This window comes from Heliangelus exortis, chromosome 1, assembly GCF_036169615.1.
Source record: "Heliangelus exortis chromosome 1, bHelExo1.hap1, whole genome shotgun sequence".
Classification (NCBI taxonomy): domain Eukaryota; kingdom Metazoa; phylum Chordata; class Aves; order Apodiformes; family Trochilidae; genus Heliangelus; species Heliangelus exortis.
Genome location: NC_092422.1, coordinates 183,502,724 through 183,519,237, shown reverse-complemented (window position 1 = coordinate 183,519,237; position 16,514 = coordinate 183,502,724). Strand labels below are relative to the sequence as shown.

General features: G+C 41.4%; 1 protein-coding gene across 1 annotated transcript in view; it reads left to right on the top strand.

Moving 5' to 3' along the window:
- Positions 1–6,892: 6,892 nt before the first annotated feature.
- Positions 6,893–16,514, top strand: part of PRKAR2B (protein kinase cAMP-dependent type II regulatory subunit beta) — an 85,075-nt gene continuing 75,453 nt past the window's right edge. The window contains exon 1 of the mRNA XM_071733928.1: positions 6,893–7,583. Coding sequence (XP_071590029.1) covers positions 7,214–7,583 — 370 coding nt within the window. The 5' untranslated portion in view covers positions 6,893–7,213. The remainder of the gene's footprint in view (positions 7,584–16,514) is intronic.

Genomic DNA, 16,514 nt, shown 5'->3' with positions numbered 1-16,514 from the left:
AACCAAAAAACCCAACAGTTAATGTCCACTGAAAAAGTTGTCTCTTCATTAGTAGACAACATCACTTAGAACCACATTCTCCACAGCTCTAAGCCCCCTCTTTTGGAAATTAACTCCCTAGAAAAACCAAAGATACTTCTCATAAAAGTTTTGTTTGAAGGAACACTGGTAGCTAATGAGCAATTTGAGGAATGGACTTGTTGGGTTGTTCTCCATTCAACAGCTGTTTCTACTCCTTTTGTCCCTGTTTCTGCCACATAGCAGATGATCTGAACATTTCAGCTCTAAGCTCAGGACTACTAAGAAGAGAAGAAGATTTGCAGGGAGTTGATTTTTCAAAACCAAACAGATTCCTCATCTCCCTCAAGGAAATGAAAAGCAAAACTATCAGTTCACTATAGCTCCTTTTCATTTAAACAACACCCAAGCATCCACAGTAGTGACTGTAGGTCTTTAAAAGCATATTTATACTATGATTTTCTCACTACTACTTCATAGTTCTTAAGATCTAAGAACAACTGCATCTTCCGGGATGTTTGTGTGTTCCTTTACGAACATGAAATAGTTTGACTTCCAAACAGAAGGTGTAGAGCCATCTCTGATCAGCAAGACCAATGCTACTCTCTGCCTTAAAGGGGCTAAAAGGAGCCTCTAGACTATCTGGACTGATACCCTTCATCACTTAGATCATTTAGTATAAACTTCTTATAGAGAGAAGTATATATAATATACTACGTACATACAATAAGAAGAACAATTGCTTAGAGACTGAACTCTCTTGGTTTTTTCATCTCGAGCCATTTCCTTCAGCTAATGAATAACTTCAGTGTTTCTTTTCTGCACATCTCTTATTTTTCCATATTCTTTTGAATATATGAACACCAAAACTGCAGGCCATACACTTTTACTGGTCTCAAGGGTGCTTTACAAAGGGAAGATCGCCCACTCCTATTTTTGGTCTCCCTCTTGAAACCACCAAGAATCTCATTAGCCCCTTTCTCTACTGAATTATACTGGGAATTCTATTCAGGATGTTTCCCAGTTTTGATCTCTAAACCCTTTCAGAAGCTCTGCTTTCCAAAATAAATTCCTTCAAATTCTGTAGAAATTTCATGCACTCTTTGTTCTGAAGTCAAAGAATTAGTATGTAGCTGTGTAAATAAGGATTTTATTTAAATGGAGAAGCTATACAGACTGCTCTATACTTTCCTGAGCTCACAGATACAATTGTTCTGACTGAGTTTTGTGTCATCTGGAAATTATATCAGCAACATTTATACTTTCTCGCAAGAGACTCAGAAGGTGTTGAATAGAAGCAGCCTACTGTCAATTCCTGGGGATCTCCTCCATCTGATGATGATTTTCTGTTGTCACCTACTTGGAGAGGTATCTCTGCAAGCCACTTAACAGGTTGTGTTGTCAGCCTACAATGCTGTTTTTATAAACAGAGTAGGACATTGTATGAAATAATATCCTCAAAATAGCCAAAGTCTACTACATCTTCACTGTAGCTTTATCTCATTACTTTTAAAATGAGAAGTTTTTTTTTTCATGGCAAATTGAACACTCACTATACTGACTAAAAATTCTAGGCATTTTTTTCTGAAATCACAGCTGATTGTGAGTGCCAAATTTGAGGATTTTCTAAGAGAGGGTAACCCATTGGTTTCTGAATATTGAGGACTGCAAACAATAGATTTCAATGGAAATGAACAACTGTTTGTTCACTGAAGAACAACAGTCATATGCAGAGCTTACAGTAAGTCACAAAGCTCATTACTTATATGGAAAGTCCAGTTTGGGGTTTAAGAAGGACTAAGGTGAGTGGAAAAGTAAAGGGACTTGAGGTGAAAAAGTGTGATACTCAGCAATACTTCTGACTATAGTATCTCAGCAGATGAGGTTTCTTGAAGACTTGTGTTCAAGACCAATGTAAGCCACGTACTGAAAAGGTGATAAAAGAAGGAGGAAAGAAGCACTTTTTCAAAGGTTATTGGGGTGCCACTCTGGTGGGAGAAAACTCCTCAAACCATGTCTCAGCTTAAACTGATTTTGAGTTGGTACCAAAAATGTCAGGGGCTATGTCTTTTACAGTGTTTCACCACTATTTTGTATCCTGAGATGGATTCTTTTCATCCCAAGTTTTGAGCTTGGCCCTTCTGGTGGGCAACCAAGCTGGTGAAGGGTCTGGAGAAGAAGCCCTAGAAGGAGAGACTGAGGGAATTGTTGGCTCCAGTGTTCAGTTTGGAGAAGAGGAAGCTGAGAGGAGATCTTATGGCTCTCTATAACTACCTAAAAGGAGATTGTAGGGAGGTGAGTGCTGCCCTCTTCTCTCAAGTAAATAATGATAGGACTAGAGAAAATGGCCTGAGGTTGCACCAGTTTACACTAGAAATTAGTAAGAATTTCTTTACTGAGAGAGTAGTTAGGTATTGGAATGGATTCGCCAAGGAGGTGCTGGAAAGTATTAAAAACCCCTGAAAGTATTAAAAAAACCATGTAGATGAGGCACTTCAGGACATGCTCTAGTGGGCATGGTGATACAGATTTTGGTAAATATATTTATTTTATGGGAGAGTGTGTGTGTGTGTGTGTGTGTGTGTGTGTGTGTGTGTGTGTTGGATGTGGTGATCTTAGAAGTTTTTTCCAACTGTGACAATTGTGTTAGTCTGTGATTTTGCTTTCTCAGGAAAAACTCTAATTGGCATAAATAAGAATTATACCTCAGTATGTAAATTACTGTAAATTGCCATTCTAGATTTGCATTAGGCAGGGGAAGAGCCAAGTGCTTTGAATCCCCAGAGCAATATGCATTTGTAGAGCAAAGGGCATTAGATAGGCTCAAGTAAAGAAAGGGTCATGAGGAACCTGCTCAAATTTGGTCCAAAAATTACAGACACTGGTTTCTTATATTGCTGATAAAAGTGAACATTTTTCTGATAACAAATCTGGTGTTGGTAATGAATTTGTAAACATAACAACAGTGTCATCTTTCTAACAAGGAGAACAGAAAAGTAGGAAACCAGTAGGAACTGCAAGTTTTGTCATTGCAGAAAAAAATCTATGGATGAATGATTGCAATTACAAACTGTTAGTAAGATAATTCCAGGAGCAAGATTTACCTAGTAAGGCAGCATGAGCTAAGAAGAGAAAAAAAGTCAATATACATGATGTTTTAAAGGTATTTTGGAAGATCAGAAATTGGTATGCGATGAACTGTGGTTGTTCAAGCCTTACAAAACAGCTATTGCTTGATCAAGAGCCAGCAAGGAAAAACATTGCCATATAGCTAAGGAGATTTTGAAATACAAAACATGAAGAGATTTGCAGTTCCTTGTCAGCAGCAGCTTTTAATTGTGCACTATGCCAAGTTTGTCTGCATTTAAAATCTCAAAAGCCAAGACAAAAGAGAGACAAAAGATAACACAAACCAGAAATCTTCAGAACACAGGAAACACAGAGTAGTATCGCCCACAGCCAAATGTCAGTCTCACACCTTTCTGACTGCACTGCACTAGGTATAGGGACAGATTTAATCCTGTGTTTTCCCCAGTGCAGTGGTAACTCTCTTTCCATTGAGAGACACCACTGGGAGTTGCTAGGATGCAAACTTAGGGGAGACTGCTACAAATGAAGAGATAAGGGTTAGTACTGCTAAGTTCAAGAACAAAGTAATAATAGTTCCACTTGTCTCAAAAACGTGGGGTTTTATGAGCTTGTACTCCACAAGTGTGTTGGCTACAGTTACTTTCCAGTTGAGAGAAAAGGTTTTACCCAGTCCTACACTCCCATCAGTTGCAGATGTGCCCAGCTGTATGGCAGTACTGCAGTGCAGAGCTAAGTCAGAGTTAATCAGAAGATTTTTGAGAAAATGTTTTTGGAAGGACTGAAGAAGGATGTTCCTATCAGGCAAAAAGTTAAAAGCTGGCAGAAAAAACACTTATAGTTGGCTGTTGGATGGACTTTGTCAGCTCAAGCTTACTAAATTTACTAAATTTGCATTTAGTCTGGTGAAGACAAGGCTTGAAAGTCTGTTACTCTTACCTTCTGTTCACTGTCCTCAACATGATCAGGAAAGATCCTGTTCTCCACCCTCTGACAGAAGCTGTCCCAACCAGTGCCTGAGGTTTGCTGTCTGGAACTGCCCCATAGGAGCCACAGTGCTTGCTGTTTCTCAGCTGCTCTCTGTAGCCTCCTGTTTTTTCACAGCCTCAAACAAGGTGAACAGGTTGACACGTGAAGCTGATAAGCAGTGTCTTATGAAGGCATGTCCTGGCCAGGAGGAAAGGAGACAGCACAAGTCATGTTTTCTTGGTAATTTGGAGGGGAATGTTCTGCCCAATCCCTTTTCAGCAGAGAAGGATTTTTGAAGGGTTGATATTGTGTCATTAGAGCTGAAACAGAATGCAATAAAACTCATCAGAGATGTGGGAACCAATACTCTCATTACCTCACTGTTCACTCTGCTAGACATAACACATTTTTGGGACACCTGTCCTCCTTACAGGGATTTAAAAACAATTTAAATGTCAATGCAAGCTTCTTGGAACGGAAAGTATCTAAAGAAAAAAAGGTGACACCAACTGGAACTACAGAGTTCACTGCTATCCTTTGAGATGCACTGAAACTCAAGGTAAGTCTTACTAGATGCACACATTTTGGGCTGCTTTGAAAATTTTAAGAAAGAAACATTCTTTAGAGTGCCACCACTTAGGAATCTCTTGTTCGGGTTATCCCAGTTTTGTACACAAACATCAAAGACTGACTCTTGAGGATGTCCTCAGAAAAGCAATCTCCTTTCATGTCTGGGAGGATAGGAGGCTCTGGCAAGCTAGAGAAGTTCTTTATTAGAGTGCAAAAAGATGCTATGCTGCTGGTAAATTCCTAGAATAATAAAGTGCTTTGTCTGGCTGAGAGAAAACCTCGGGGATGACAATCATTTTAGTCCTGGAAGGCTCAAGTAAATGGAATAATGTATGTTCACACAACGCGTAGTGCCTGGAAGGCACCAATTACCAACAATTCCCTTCCTGAAGGTTTTCTCAGAGTTTAGGTGTCTTAAACTGCTCGCAAACAGACCAGGCCTCTCAGTGGTTTGAGAGGGCTTTTAGCATCCTAAACTTTTAAATAAGCCAGTCTTGCATTTCTAGATAAACCAACCACTAGATTGTCTTAGGTATGCACCTGTTTGTATGTGGGTACAGGCTTAACCTGCTTTGTAAAGGCCTTTGTGGTCAGGCCATGCCAGCACTGGGGGATGGGATGAAGTGTGGATGTGTTGGCCAGGCTGTCAGTGCCCCCAGCAATTCTTAGAGCCTGCTGGTGGGGCAATCTTCTGCAGCCCACAGAGCACTTGTGGTCTGCTGTTAGAGGACTTAGCTTGACCTTGAAGATCTTCCTCAGGCTGGACAGTGCCTTCAAACAAGTACTTCATAATGACTGGCTGTAGGCTTTTCCTGTGGAGAGAAGTGAAGCCACAAGGTGTTGGCCAAAGACCTTGCTCAGCTCCATTGGGAGAAGTGCCTCTTGCCTGATCACCCACACATGCATGGATCACTCCACTGATTTGCCTGGTATGTAACACTGAAGATCCAACTGGTGAATGAAGCTCCATTTGAAAATGCATACACAGGGAGCACTAGGTTCCTCTTGGAAAATAATTCAGTTAAAAATGTCTTTAAGATCCAGATCTGCATGAAAAGCATCATAGGGATTGCAGTATTTTGTTGTCTTACTACTACAAACACAAATTTTGACTGTTTATCTTACCCTAAGCCTGCATGAAATATATTTCAAGGCAACTTGACTAATCCTGAATATTTAGTGACATATTGGACAGCCAAGTAGTCCCATCCCTAGGCTTTTTAGTGGTTAATTTGCTGGATGCATAAAAATAATACTCAAACAGATACTTCTGGAACCTCAAAACGTTGGCCAAATGTTCAGAGGTGATCATGAATCAGGGGATGATGCAGTTTTCATGCATTTGAAGGATCTCACTTTCAAGAAGCATTTGGGAAAGCCTTATGGAAAACATGGCACCCATAATTGCTACTTAAAACATTTAAGCTTCCTGGTGATGACAAGCGGCACCTACTTACCACTGTGCTAAGCAGCCTCTGCAGCATGACTTGGAAGAGTGTCTATGCTAAGCATTGGCACTCAGCAATGTTTAAATAGGACTTTTCTCTTATATTTTTTTTTAAATCGTTTCTTTCCGAAGCTAAGTTTTTCACGGATCTTTGACAAGAAGCTGACAAACAGGATGCATTTTCTAGCACCACATCACCCCTCATCCTAAATAATCTACATTAATATAAATCGATAGCATATCCATCTGTATGAATGAAGCGGGGCATGTCTTTAACACGGTATTTGGCCACGAAAAAGCGCAGCAGTGATTAGCCGTACCACATTCACTGTGGTCCTTCACTGAGCAGGGACATGTCCGCTCATTAGGAATCCCCGCCGATCACCAGTGCGGATGCCTGCATCCACCACAGGGGAAAGGCACCCAAAGCCGAGGTGATCCCACGGCGATCCGGGAGGCCACGGTGCAGGGGTGCTGCGGCCCGGCGGGGCAGTGCTGCGGCAGGGGAAGGGGGCAGGGGAAGGGGGTATGAGGAGAGCTCAGCGCCTCGGGGGGGCTAAGGGCACCCCGGCCAGCTGCGAGGGCTACCTGGCCACCCCCGGGCAGCCATCCGTTCCGCCGAGGTGGAAGGCCGGCAGGGAGGGGAGGACCCCCGGCAGGCCGCCCCTCCCCGCCGGTCTTCCCCTCCGGCGGCTGGGGCGGGGGCGCGCTGCGGGCCGCAGTCCCCGGCGGGAGGTTGTCATGGTTTCCCGGGTCACATGTGTGCGAGGTTCCCCGGCGCGGGGGGAGGAGGCGGCGGGGGCGGGGAGGCTTCAGTCACGGACGGGGCCGCTGCCGCCGCGCCAAGTGTGGGGCGAAGCGGAGTGAGACGCTGCGGCCGCCGCCGGGGCTGCCAAGAGAGCCGCTGCCCCCCGCGGATCCGCCCCCCGCCCGCTGCCACCTGCGCCGCTGCCGCCCGCCCCTTTCCCGTTGCCCACGGGCGATCCGCCGGGCGCGCCTTAGTCCCCGGGCTGCGGACCCCCGCCTTCGACCGCCGCCCTCGGGCTCTTTCCCCTCCTTCTCTCCCCTTCCCCTCTCCCTCCCCCTTCCCAGCCAGGCTATTCCCCCCCGGCCGGCCCCGGCATGAGCATCTCCATCCCGGCGGGGCTGACGGAGCTGCTGCAGGGCTTCACGGTGGAGGTGCTGCGGAGCCAGCCCGGGGACCTGCTGGAGTTCGCCCTCCAGTACTTCGGACGCCTCAAAGAGGAGGCGGCGGCGGCCAAGGCGGCGACATCGGCGGAGAAAGAAGCGAGCGGCCGCAAAGCAGGCACCCCCGCGCCCGGCCATGACAAGGGCAGCCAGCCGGCCCGTCGGGCACCCCACGACGCCCGCGGGGTCAACTTCGCCGAGGAGCCCATGCAGACCGACTCCGAGAGCGGCGAGGACGAGGAGCAGTTCCCGGGAAAAGGCCCCCCGCCTCGCGGGGGCGGCGCCCTCAGCGACCCGGGCTCAGGTGGGCTGCCGGCGTGGGGAAGGGAGGAGAAGGGAAGGGACGGGAAAGGGGCTCCCGCTTCAGCCGCCTCACGGCTGTGTGAGGGGCGGCCCCCGGGCAGCGGGTGGGGGGCGTGGGCCGCACACAGGCCCCAGCCCCAGTGGCCGTGCGGGGCTGGGCAGCGGCGGGGAGCACCTTGGCCTCGGTGCCTGGAGCGTGAATGGGAAGAGGCGGCCTCTGGCTGCGCCGTGGGGAGCTCTGGCTCCCCGCTTGCCTTGACGCCAAACAGAGGAGCCCACGGGAGGTTTCCCGTTGTCCCGCTGTAAACTTGAACCTCCCGGGCTTTTCCCCTTTGTTCACCAGTGCTGGATGCTGGGCACACAGGTATCACCAGGGGCTGCAGCTGTGTCGCTTATAGCATATGGGCCTGTGATACTCCTAACAGAAGATCTATGGATTTGCTTTCTGTAAGAGCACGAGAAAACAAATCTACGCTTTGAAATTAGTCCATTGCTACATCTGCTGTAGATACCACCTCTCGTGGGCATGCTGCTGTATTTAGACACTTGGTTAAACATTTTACATAGATGTGCTTGCATGTGTTCCAAAAGGCAGAGCACAGTATAAAGCATCATTTGTTCTTGAAAGCCAGGGTGAAATTTTCTGCACAGTAGCAGGGCCTATGGAGCAAGCGTAACTGTGCAGACAGCAAGGAACGTATGCGGTATCTTTGTGTCTGATTGAGGGTAACACCTATCTGCACGCAGCTAATGATACCTTATCTCTGTGTGGCTGGCAGGCCTTATTCTGAGACAGTGTCAATCCATCAGCTGGTCTGATTTATGGGAAGAGCAGTAGCTCTCTCTGAAGGGTGTGCAGCACTTAGTCTTTGTGATGAGGGCAGGCTAAGCAAAGTGTCAGTCAGTATGGTTAGATGCTGAGAGGTCAGTCAGTAAGGTTAGATGGAGAAGAGGGAGTCCAATCACCTTTATAATTAGCTTATTTTTTTGATAACAGCTTGAAATTGAAGTATATTTCATCAGATCTTTGAAGCATTCATCCCTCCAGGTCATGCTGGAGGTAGATTTAGCTGTTTGCTACATGAATATCAGTGCTGTTTTTAAAATAATGTGCACTTTACCAGGAAGAAATGTAGATGTTTGAGAACTGGGTAAGTTTTCTAAATGCTTTCTGTTACACTGTAACAGTTTCCCTTCTATTCATCTGGTCTTTGCAGCCATACCATGTGTATTTACTGGGAACTCGAATCTGTCAATCAGACTTCTGTGGTCATTTTGAACTCCAATGCTGATTAGGTGGGATTAGTACAAATATGGAAATTTGTTGTCTTTATCACCGTTTCAGTTTTCAGTGTAGAAGAACAAAATTATTATATTCAATCACTGACAATAGATACAGATTTTGAATGTGAATTACTATAATGCTAAGCAGCCTCATTGATGAATGGAGAGCTGGAATGCTGTATGGACAGAAGTGCAGAAATGTAGCTTGATTTATTACTTTGTGTGTGTTACATATGTAAAACTTTAGAGGACGTTTTGAAAAGCTTTCTAAGGTTTTCTAAGGAACAGCTGTATTCAAGATTCTCTTTATATTCTTGTGATCATAAAGAAGGAAAGCCATTATTGTCAGTATTCTCAGTAAGGGATGTGCTGTAATGACTTAGTTTAACTAACTGATTTATGTGTTTGACAAAAGCCCTTTAAAATATCACATTTTTAAGCCCTAATTTTCAGAAGCTTAATTGTATTATGGCTTTTAATTTCTGTCAGTTGGAATAATTAATATTTTTTTTTTAATGGAAGTATGCGTGAAACCGTATGGAAGGTGAAAAATAAGCAAGTTATAGTAAGTGATTACTAATGCTATGCTTCTGTACGTGTGCATTGTGCAGGAGGGTGTATTTTAAATTAAACTTTGATGTCTGCCCTGAATATGTATTCTTTTAAGGCAATGTAACAATGCATCCACTCAGCCTTTTGTTAATAACCGGAGGTATAAAGGCTTGTATTGAAATAATTTCTTAGTGGGTTTAAATACCAATTTAAAAGCATATTCCTTCTGTGCTTTGGTTTCTGTTGCTGTGAGTAGTGGTTCTTGAAATTAGATTGGGAGGGATTTTTTTTTCCTCTATGAATAATCAAACTGCTTCTGTGTAGTCAGTTTGTCCTGTTTGAATGCAGCTGTCATAGAGGAGAGGCAAACAAATTGGAAAAGTTTTTAAGCAAATACAAGATAAAGATTTCTGTGAAGGAGCTCAGCCCTGGTAGTGGTATCTTCTCTTTGTTAAACCAGTGTACTTGAAATGTCAGCCTGACAATCTTTGTCAATTAACAGGATGTTGTTGAGAGCTCCTTGTAAATGCTATCATATCCAACACTTTCCCCTCCACCCCACCCCCCAGTACATTTGTCTAAATACCTACAAGCACTGCAGTTGAACTCTTTGTCAGTATTAGTTTTGTCCTTGAAATGTTTGGAAAGTACATCAGCATTATCCTATTTCAGAAATGATGAGCTGAAGCATAAGCTGTGTTTACAAGAAAAAAAAAAACCAAACCAAAACAACCTTACTCAGGATTAAGAATCATGTGTGAACCATGAATTAAATTCGCTGTTGTAACCATTACACCCATTGTATAAAACAAATAAAGCTAGAAGTACTTACCTTGTCTAGAGGGAGAACTTTGTCTCATAGGTGTCAAAGTTCTGTACTGGCACCTGGAGTTAAGGATATTCAGTAGGTTTAGAGCATTTAGATTGTCCCCTCTTGACCACACTGCTTTATTTGGGAATGAATTTTAGGTCTTCTAGTTGTTTTTTTTTGTTTTGTTTCACATATTTTGTCCTACAAGAATGTATTAGTGTTAATCAGTGGCCACAACTAATTTTTACTAATAGCAATTAGTAAATTGAATAGGACATATACATGAAAACAAGCCCCATTTTGGCAAATTATTCTACCTCTTTGCAGGTCTGAAGTGCATATGAAAATTTATTATACTGTGTCTGCAAAATTTGAAAATTCTCAATAAGATATTTGCTCTTTCACAAATTGACTGTATTTCTCTCTCTACATTAGCACTTACATGATATTTGTTACAGCTGTTTTTAAATGTTTGCCATAGCTGTTTGCCATACTTCATTTAACCTTAGTATGAAGAGTTGTTTTTAGAGGTAACATTACTGTTCTTTAAAATCAAAATTTGCAGTGCTGTATGTATCACTTGGCTTCACGTAGCCACTGTTTACTTTGTTTTTCTTTTGGTTTACTTTGGTTTGTTTTGGTGTTTTTTCTCAGATAGTGATATATTTTAACAGGAAAATACTCCAGCTGTCGCTTTCCTCCCCCATGTGCTTCTGTTGGGATATTGGTTGCTCTGATTTCTTTACTTGAAAACTTGAACTAGAAAATGCAAGTGTATCTCTTAGCTTTACCCACTGACTATGCTCAAATGAGATCACTGTTCAGATAAAATATATGTATTCTAGCTTATGATAGCAGTGTTAAAGGCATGTCTTCATTTTAGTTCCTTTATTCAGTCTGAATTGCTTAACATATATTTATACAAATTTTATACAAATTTTCATAGAATAATAGAATTTTCAGGGTTGGAAGGGACCTTTAAGATCATCTAGTTCCAAGCCCCGTGCCTGGCCAGGGACACCTCCCACTAGATCAGGTTGCTCAGAGCCCTGGCCAGCCTGGCCTTAAAATCTTCCAGGGATGGGGCTTCCACCACCTCTCTGGGCAACCTGTTCCAGTGTCTCACCACCCTCATGGTGAAGAATTTCTTCCTAACATCTAATCTGCATCTACCCTTCTCTAGTTTGAATCCATTTCTCCAAGTCTTATAACTACCTGGTATCCTATTTTGAAACAACAGGTGAATTTTAGGAACCAGAGCATTGGAGAAACCTCTACACACAACCACATTCATGCCAGCTCAGTGATGATAAATGGTCCTTCATCAGTTCCTCTTGCCTTACTTGTGGTTTTCTTCCTCAAAGTCGGTGTAAGCGGGAAGCACTGAACAGTTTGTAACTGTCTTGCAGGTCTGTTGTGCAATGATAAGACGTAGAGCAGTGGAAGGAGTCAATGAGAACAGGAGGGCAATATAAAAATGTGTATAGGTTGTAGTAGTATATCCTTAAGTCGGGGTCCACACAGAAAACCAAGTTTATTTCTCAGAATATGTATATTCATATTTAAACCCGGGTTATGATGAGTGTTAACTGAAAGCATTACTGTCTGATGTGTGCCTAGCCAGTTTTAGGAATGAAGCTTTAATAATTTCTACAATCACTCATCTGAAAGATAAGAAGATATAATGCATTATTTATATGGTTATAAGGACAAACCTAATCAGACTCAGGTTGGAGCAGCCTTACTGTGAATGCAATTTAAAAAAGATAAGTTTCCAGTTACAGGTGAGTCCCCTGCGGCTGTGTGAGCCTGGCATTGCTGGTGAATTCCTTGGCAAGGCTTTGGGCTACATCTCCTTCCACTTTTCCAGACTGTCTCTGCTGTGGTCCAGCTCTTCATGTGTGTAAGAGACCATTCAGGATGGGTGTTTGGGAAGAAGACAGCTTCTGGGAGGAAGAAAGAAAGAAAGACTTCTGTGGATGGGTGCCTTGCTGATTCAGTGGGCCCTGGTGGTCAGGAGTTGGCTAGTGGCTGCTCTGGTCTAGTAGCATCTGCAGTCACAAACCCACAAAACTTTCACTCCTTGCTGTAAATCTTTAGAATAATAGACAATTTTGAAATAATGATTTCCAGTATTTTTGACAGGAGCAAACTAAAATATTTTCTGTCTGCTAACAGTTATTTTAGAAAGCAAAACTGAGCAACTTGACAGTTTAGTCTTTTGGATTTTTCTCAGTGTTTTTTTCTTGTTAATCCCTTAATCTGACCCAGGTGTTTTATTCAGGTTGGGAGAACTGCAGTCCAAAAACTTAGTTTGACATTATAAGCATGTAGAAATGTGAACTTGTAATGGGTGGCATTTAGTAGTATTTGTAGTAAGAAGTATGGTTCCCTCTCAGAAGTGCATATATTTGTGATTGTAGATGAAAAGCATACTTTTTCTATAACCACTTTTTTTTTTTTTTTTTTTTAAAGTATGCTTGTATTAAGAAGTTAAAATGATGGCAGCCTCCATTCTAATATATGTATATATGTATCCACACTCAAAGGCATGTGAGTGAAGGCATCTCTGCTGGCAATTATTTTGTTGAAGTTTGTGCATTTAAGTGAAGTAGTAGAAAACTGCAAAGACCTAAGGACACAAAAGTAGTAGAACTATACCAAAACCATTTGAATTTATCTCAAGCTTCTTTTTCTCTAAATAAACAACTGGAAAATGATGTTGGCTGAGTTCTAAGCTCAGAGAAAGAGAACATCATTAATTCAGTAAGTATAGGATGACAAAATTTGTTGGCATGAGTTTGTAATGATTGCATTGTGGATGATAAGGTATAAACAGTGCCAGTACTAGCAGTTGCACACCACCACTCCTGTTTCTTGCACGTATCATGTCTGTTTAAAAGGAAAACTGGCTTCCTCAAGAATGCTCTAGGAGACTGGTGTCACTGGCTGACTTTTGTTCGGTTTCTCAATGAAACTGTGCATTTTTTTTCCACTGTGTTTACTTCTGTTTGTGTGTTTACATGAATGTTAAAACAATTACCTTTTTTTAATGAACAGAATAATGATGTATCTGTAGAGACTAAGATAAAGTTCCTGTTTTCAGAATGTACTCCTATTGAAGTTATAAAAACAACATAATGGCCTAGCATTAGTAACTTGCACAGAGGTGCTTCATGCATCTGTCAGGAAGTTAAGCTTGGTTTATTACGTATATATGCCAGGGTTTATCCCCAATCTGTAGTGGCAAAGTATTGCATTCTGTTCTCTAGTTCTGACCAGTGAGAATCCCCAGTCTGAGGGAAATCTACCTTAAATAGTCAAATCTCTGCAGACTTATTGGCCTTAGCTGCTCCTGTAAATCTGGAACATATGGTTTGGAAATCACACACTGAGGTCACAAGGTACAGATTAATCAAGGTACAGGTTGAAGCCCTGCTTCTGGTTTCCAAATATCAAAGATGACCTCTAGAATGGGAAATTTCACTTGTTGGGGCAGTGATGAGAGAAAAAAGAAGGCAAGGTGGAAGGGAGGGCACAGAGGCAGAAAAGGAGTCCGTGTGTGGTAAGGAAAATGCAAAGGTAAAAGCAAGAGGACAGAACTTGAAGTAACAGAGAAAATAGAGAGCACATGTGATAGAGCATTAAATTCACTGTTCTTGTGTCCTCTACCCAGATACAGCCCGGCTCTTCTCATGTATACATTACAAATTTATGTCCTAAATTTTCTGTAAATTCTCTTTGGCTTATAAATGTATTTCAGAAGAGCATAAATGCAAACTTAAACTAAAAATAGTGATCCATGTGTTACATGAACATGAACTTGGTGATCTGATACTGACAGACCTTTTAAATACTTTGACATGATCATCTGTCATATTAGTATGTCTGGAAACTCGGAAAACTTATGTTCTCATGACCCTATATTGTAGTAAAAGTTTCAACTCCAGTTTCTAATGGAGAATCCAAATTGTTCTCAACCCTTTTCTTTTAAAAATAATAACAGTAGTTGTCATTGTCAATAGGTATGTGGGTACAGTTTCATGGAGAGTTAAGATGATTTTGGTGATGGTGGGAAAATGAAATACTGAATTGCACTTAATAAACACTTTGTGAAATATCCCTTTCTTTAATGCTTAATAAAAATCAGAATGGCTATTTCACCAACTATTATTTTAATGGGAATGCCTTAAAGTCATGCTATGGAAAAGCTATTACAACACCAAATTTGAGCTCTTCTTTTGAGCTTCAAGTGAATGTAATTACAGAGAAGCTCTGTGCTTTAAAAAGGTGATTTTTAAAAGGTGAATGAAGAAGGGAGAAGGCTTTGAGAGAGAGCCATTTAAAATTGCTTAGTATTCTCTGCTGCTGTAATAGGTCTTGACATACATGAATTAGAAAAAAAAGAGGTGATGTTACTAAGGGTGATACATTTATCACATAGTCTTTTTTATAATTTAGTTTTTTTTCTGGACGTGGGTGCATAAAGGATGAAGTGCTTGTGTGCATGAGTTACTACATGCTAGTTAAATCTATGAAAAGAAATACACATCTATAAGTAGGTATTACCATAAACATCCATCAATTATGGTATTGTTTGAAAGCAGTCTTATAGTAATAATTCTAAAGGAAATACATACTGGTTTGTTTTTTCTTTTCTTTGGGACACTGGATGATGGCACAGATAACTCAGATAGCTGTAGGCAAAGGTTTTATACTGAAAACACTCATCCTTTCAGACAACCCTTTCACCCTGATCCTTTCACTTGCCAGATAGGAATGATAGCCTCTTTACTTCAAGGAACTGAAAAGGATATTCTGTCTGTGAATTTTGATCAAGACAAGTAATTACAAACTTAGGTTTTATTATTTAATCTTTTTCTTTATAAAATACACTTTTGTTCCATTGATCCGTTTTCAGTCAACAAGATGTTGAAGAGGATGCAGTTTGGCTCTGAGTGTCCTTTGTTTTCTCTTCATTTTCTACTTTTCTAATTGATTGGTGTTACTACATTTTTCCATGAAGAAAGGCTTCATGTTTGTCAATCCTATTTTTAATCCAAAAATATGAAGAGCTCTAGTTCAAGTTTTTGTGCATTCAGTGATAAAAATAGCAGAAGTACTCACACAGAATTTCTATTCGCAGTCTCTAGGCAGTGTAATACATGAATCCAAATTTAAGTCAATACAGCTAGTAACCTAGAAGATATACAGTTTTGGGACTACATCAAAATGATGATATTAATCAAGTGTCTAGTGCCTTGTTAAGCATTTCAAATGGTACCATGTCACAGAAAAGTGTGAGGTCTATAATGAAAGGGTGATATAGGCAGACAAGTGTGTCTAAAGTGCATAGGAATAAAATGCAGGTTGGAGGCACAAGGTATCTACAGAGTGAACTGAACAACAGCCATATGGCAGATTGCCATCCTTTCCATAAAAAGCACCCTTTTAGCATCGCTGCTCAGAAAACTAATTTATAGAGCACAGATAAAATAAGTAAAGGGTAAGAAATGAAACAATACAAAATCCAAATCTGAATTTAGTGAGCTTGGCCTTATTGTACCATAACACTCTGGATAATGGAAGGTAGAGTGGTAAAAAACATGCTGTAACAAGTGAAAGTGTTCTTCACTTTTATGTTTGCCTCGTAAATTGCTCTGCTTAATGATAGTAATATTAAGAAAAAAATCATCAGAGCAAGAATTTGAAGCTGAGAGCTTGAGCAGGTAAATGCTGATAATGAGAATAGCTTTCTTATACATACTGTTCCAGTTACTTGACTAAAAAGGTTTTTGTAAAGCTGGGCTAAAAGGGCCAATTAGTAAATATTATGAAGACTTCCTTAATGGAGGGACTAGAAAATTGCTGTATAAAGTACATTTTGAAAGGAGAAGTAACATGATCTTTCCTGCTCAGGGTTGTTCCAGATGCCACCTGCTTGTAGAAAGATCTTTTTAACAGCACCAACCCTTCCTGAACCCCTGTGCTGCAGATGTAATATGTGGTTTTATAAATAGTGACAGTCTCTTCATAGTATAACTTTTTAGCAGACATGTCTATTGTAAAACACACCAGACAGGAAGAAAAGAACTCCTTGCCCAACACTGGAAAGAAAACATTCCTTGCAAAGCCTTACTAGGGACTATAAATAAAAGATGTACAGAATCCTTAGTGTTGAGATGAATACAAGCTGGAGCCATGTGTAAGCATTAAGACTTGCTAGCCTGAGAGCAGAGGCTGAAAGGTTTGATGTGTTTTCCCAGACTGAATCAACTGACAAAT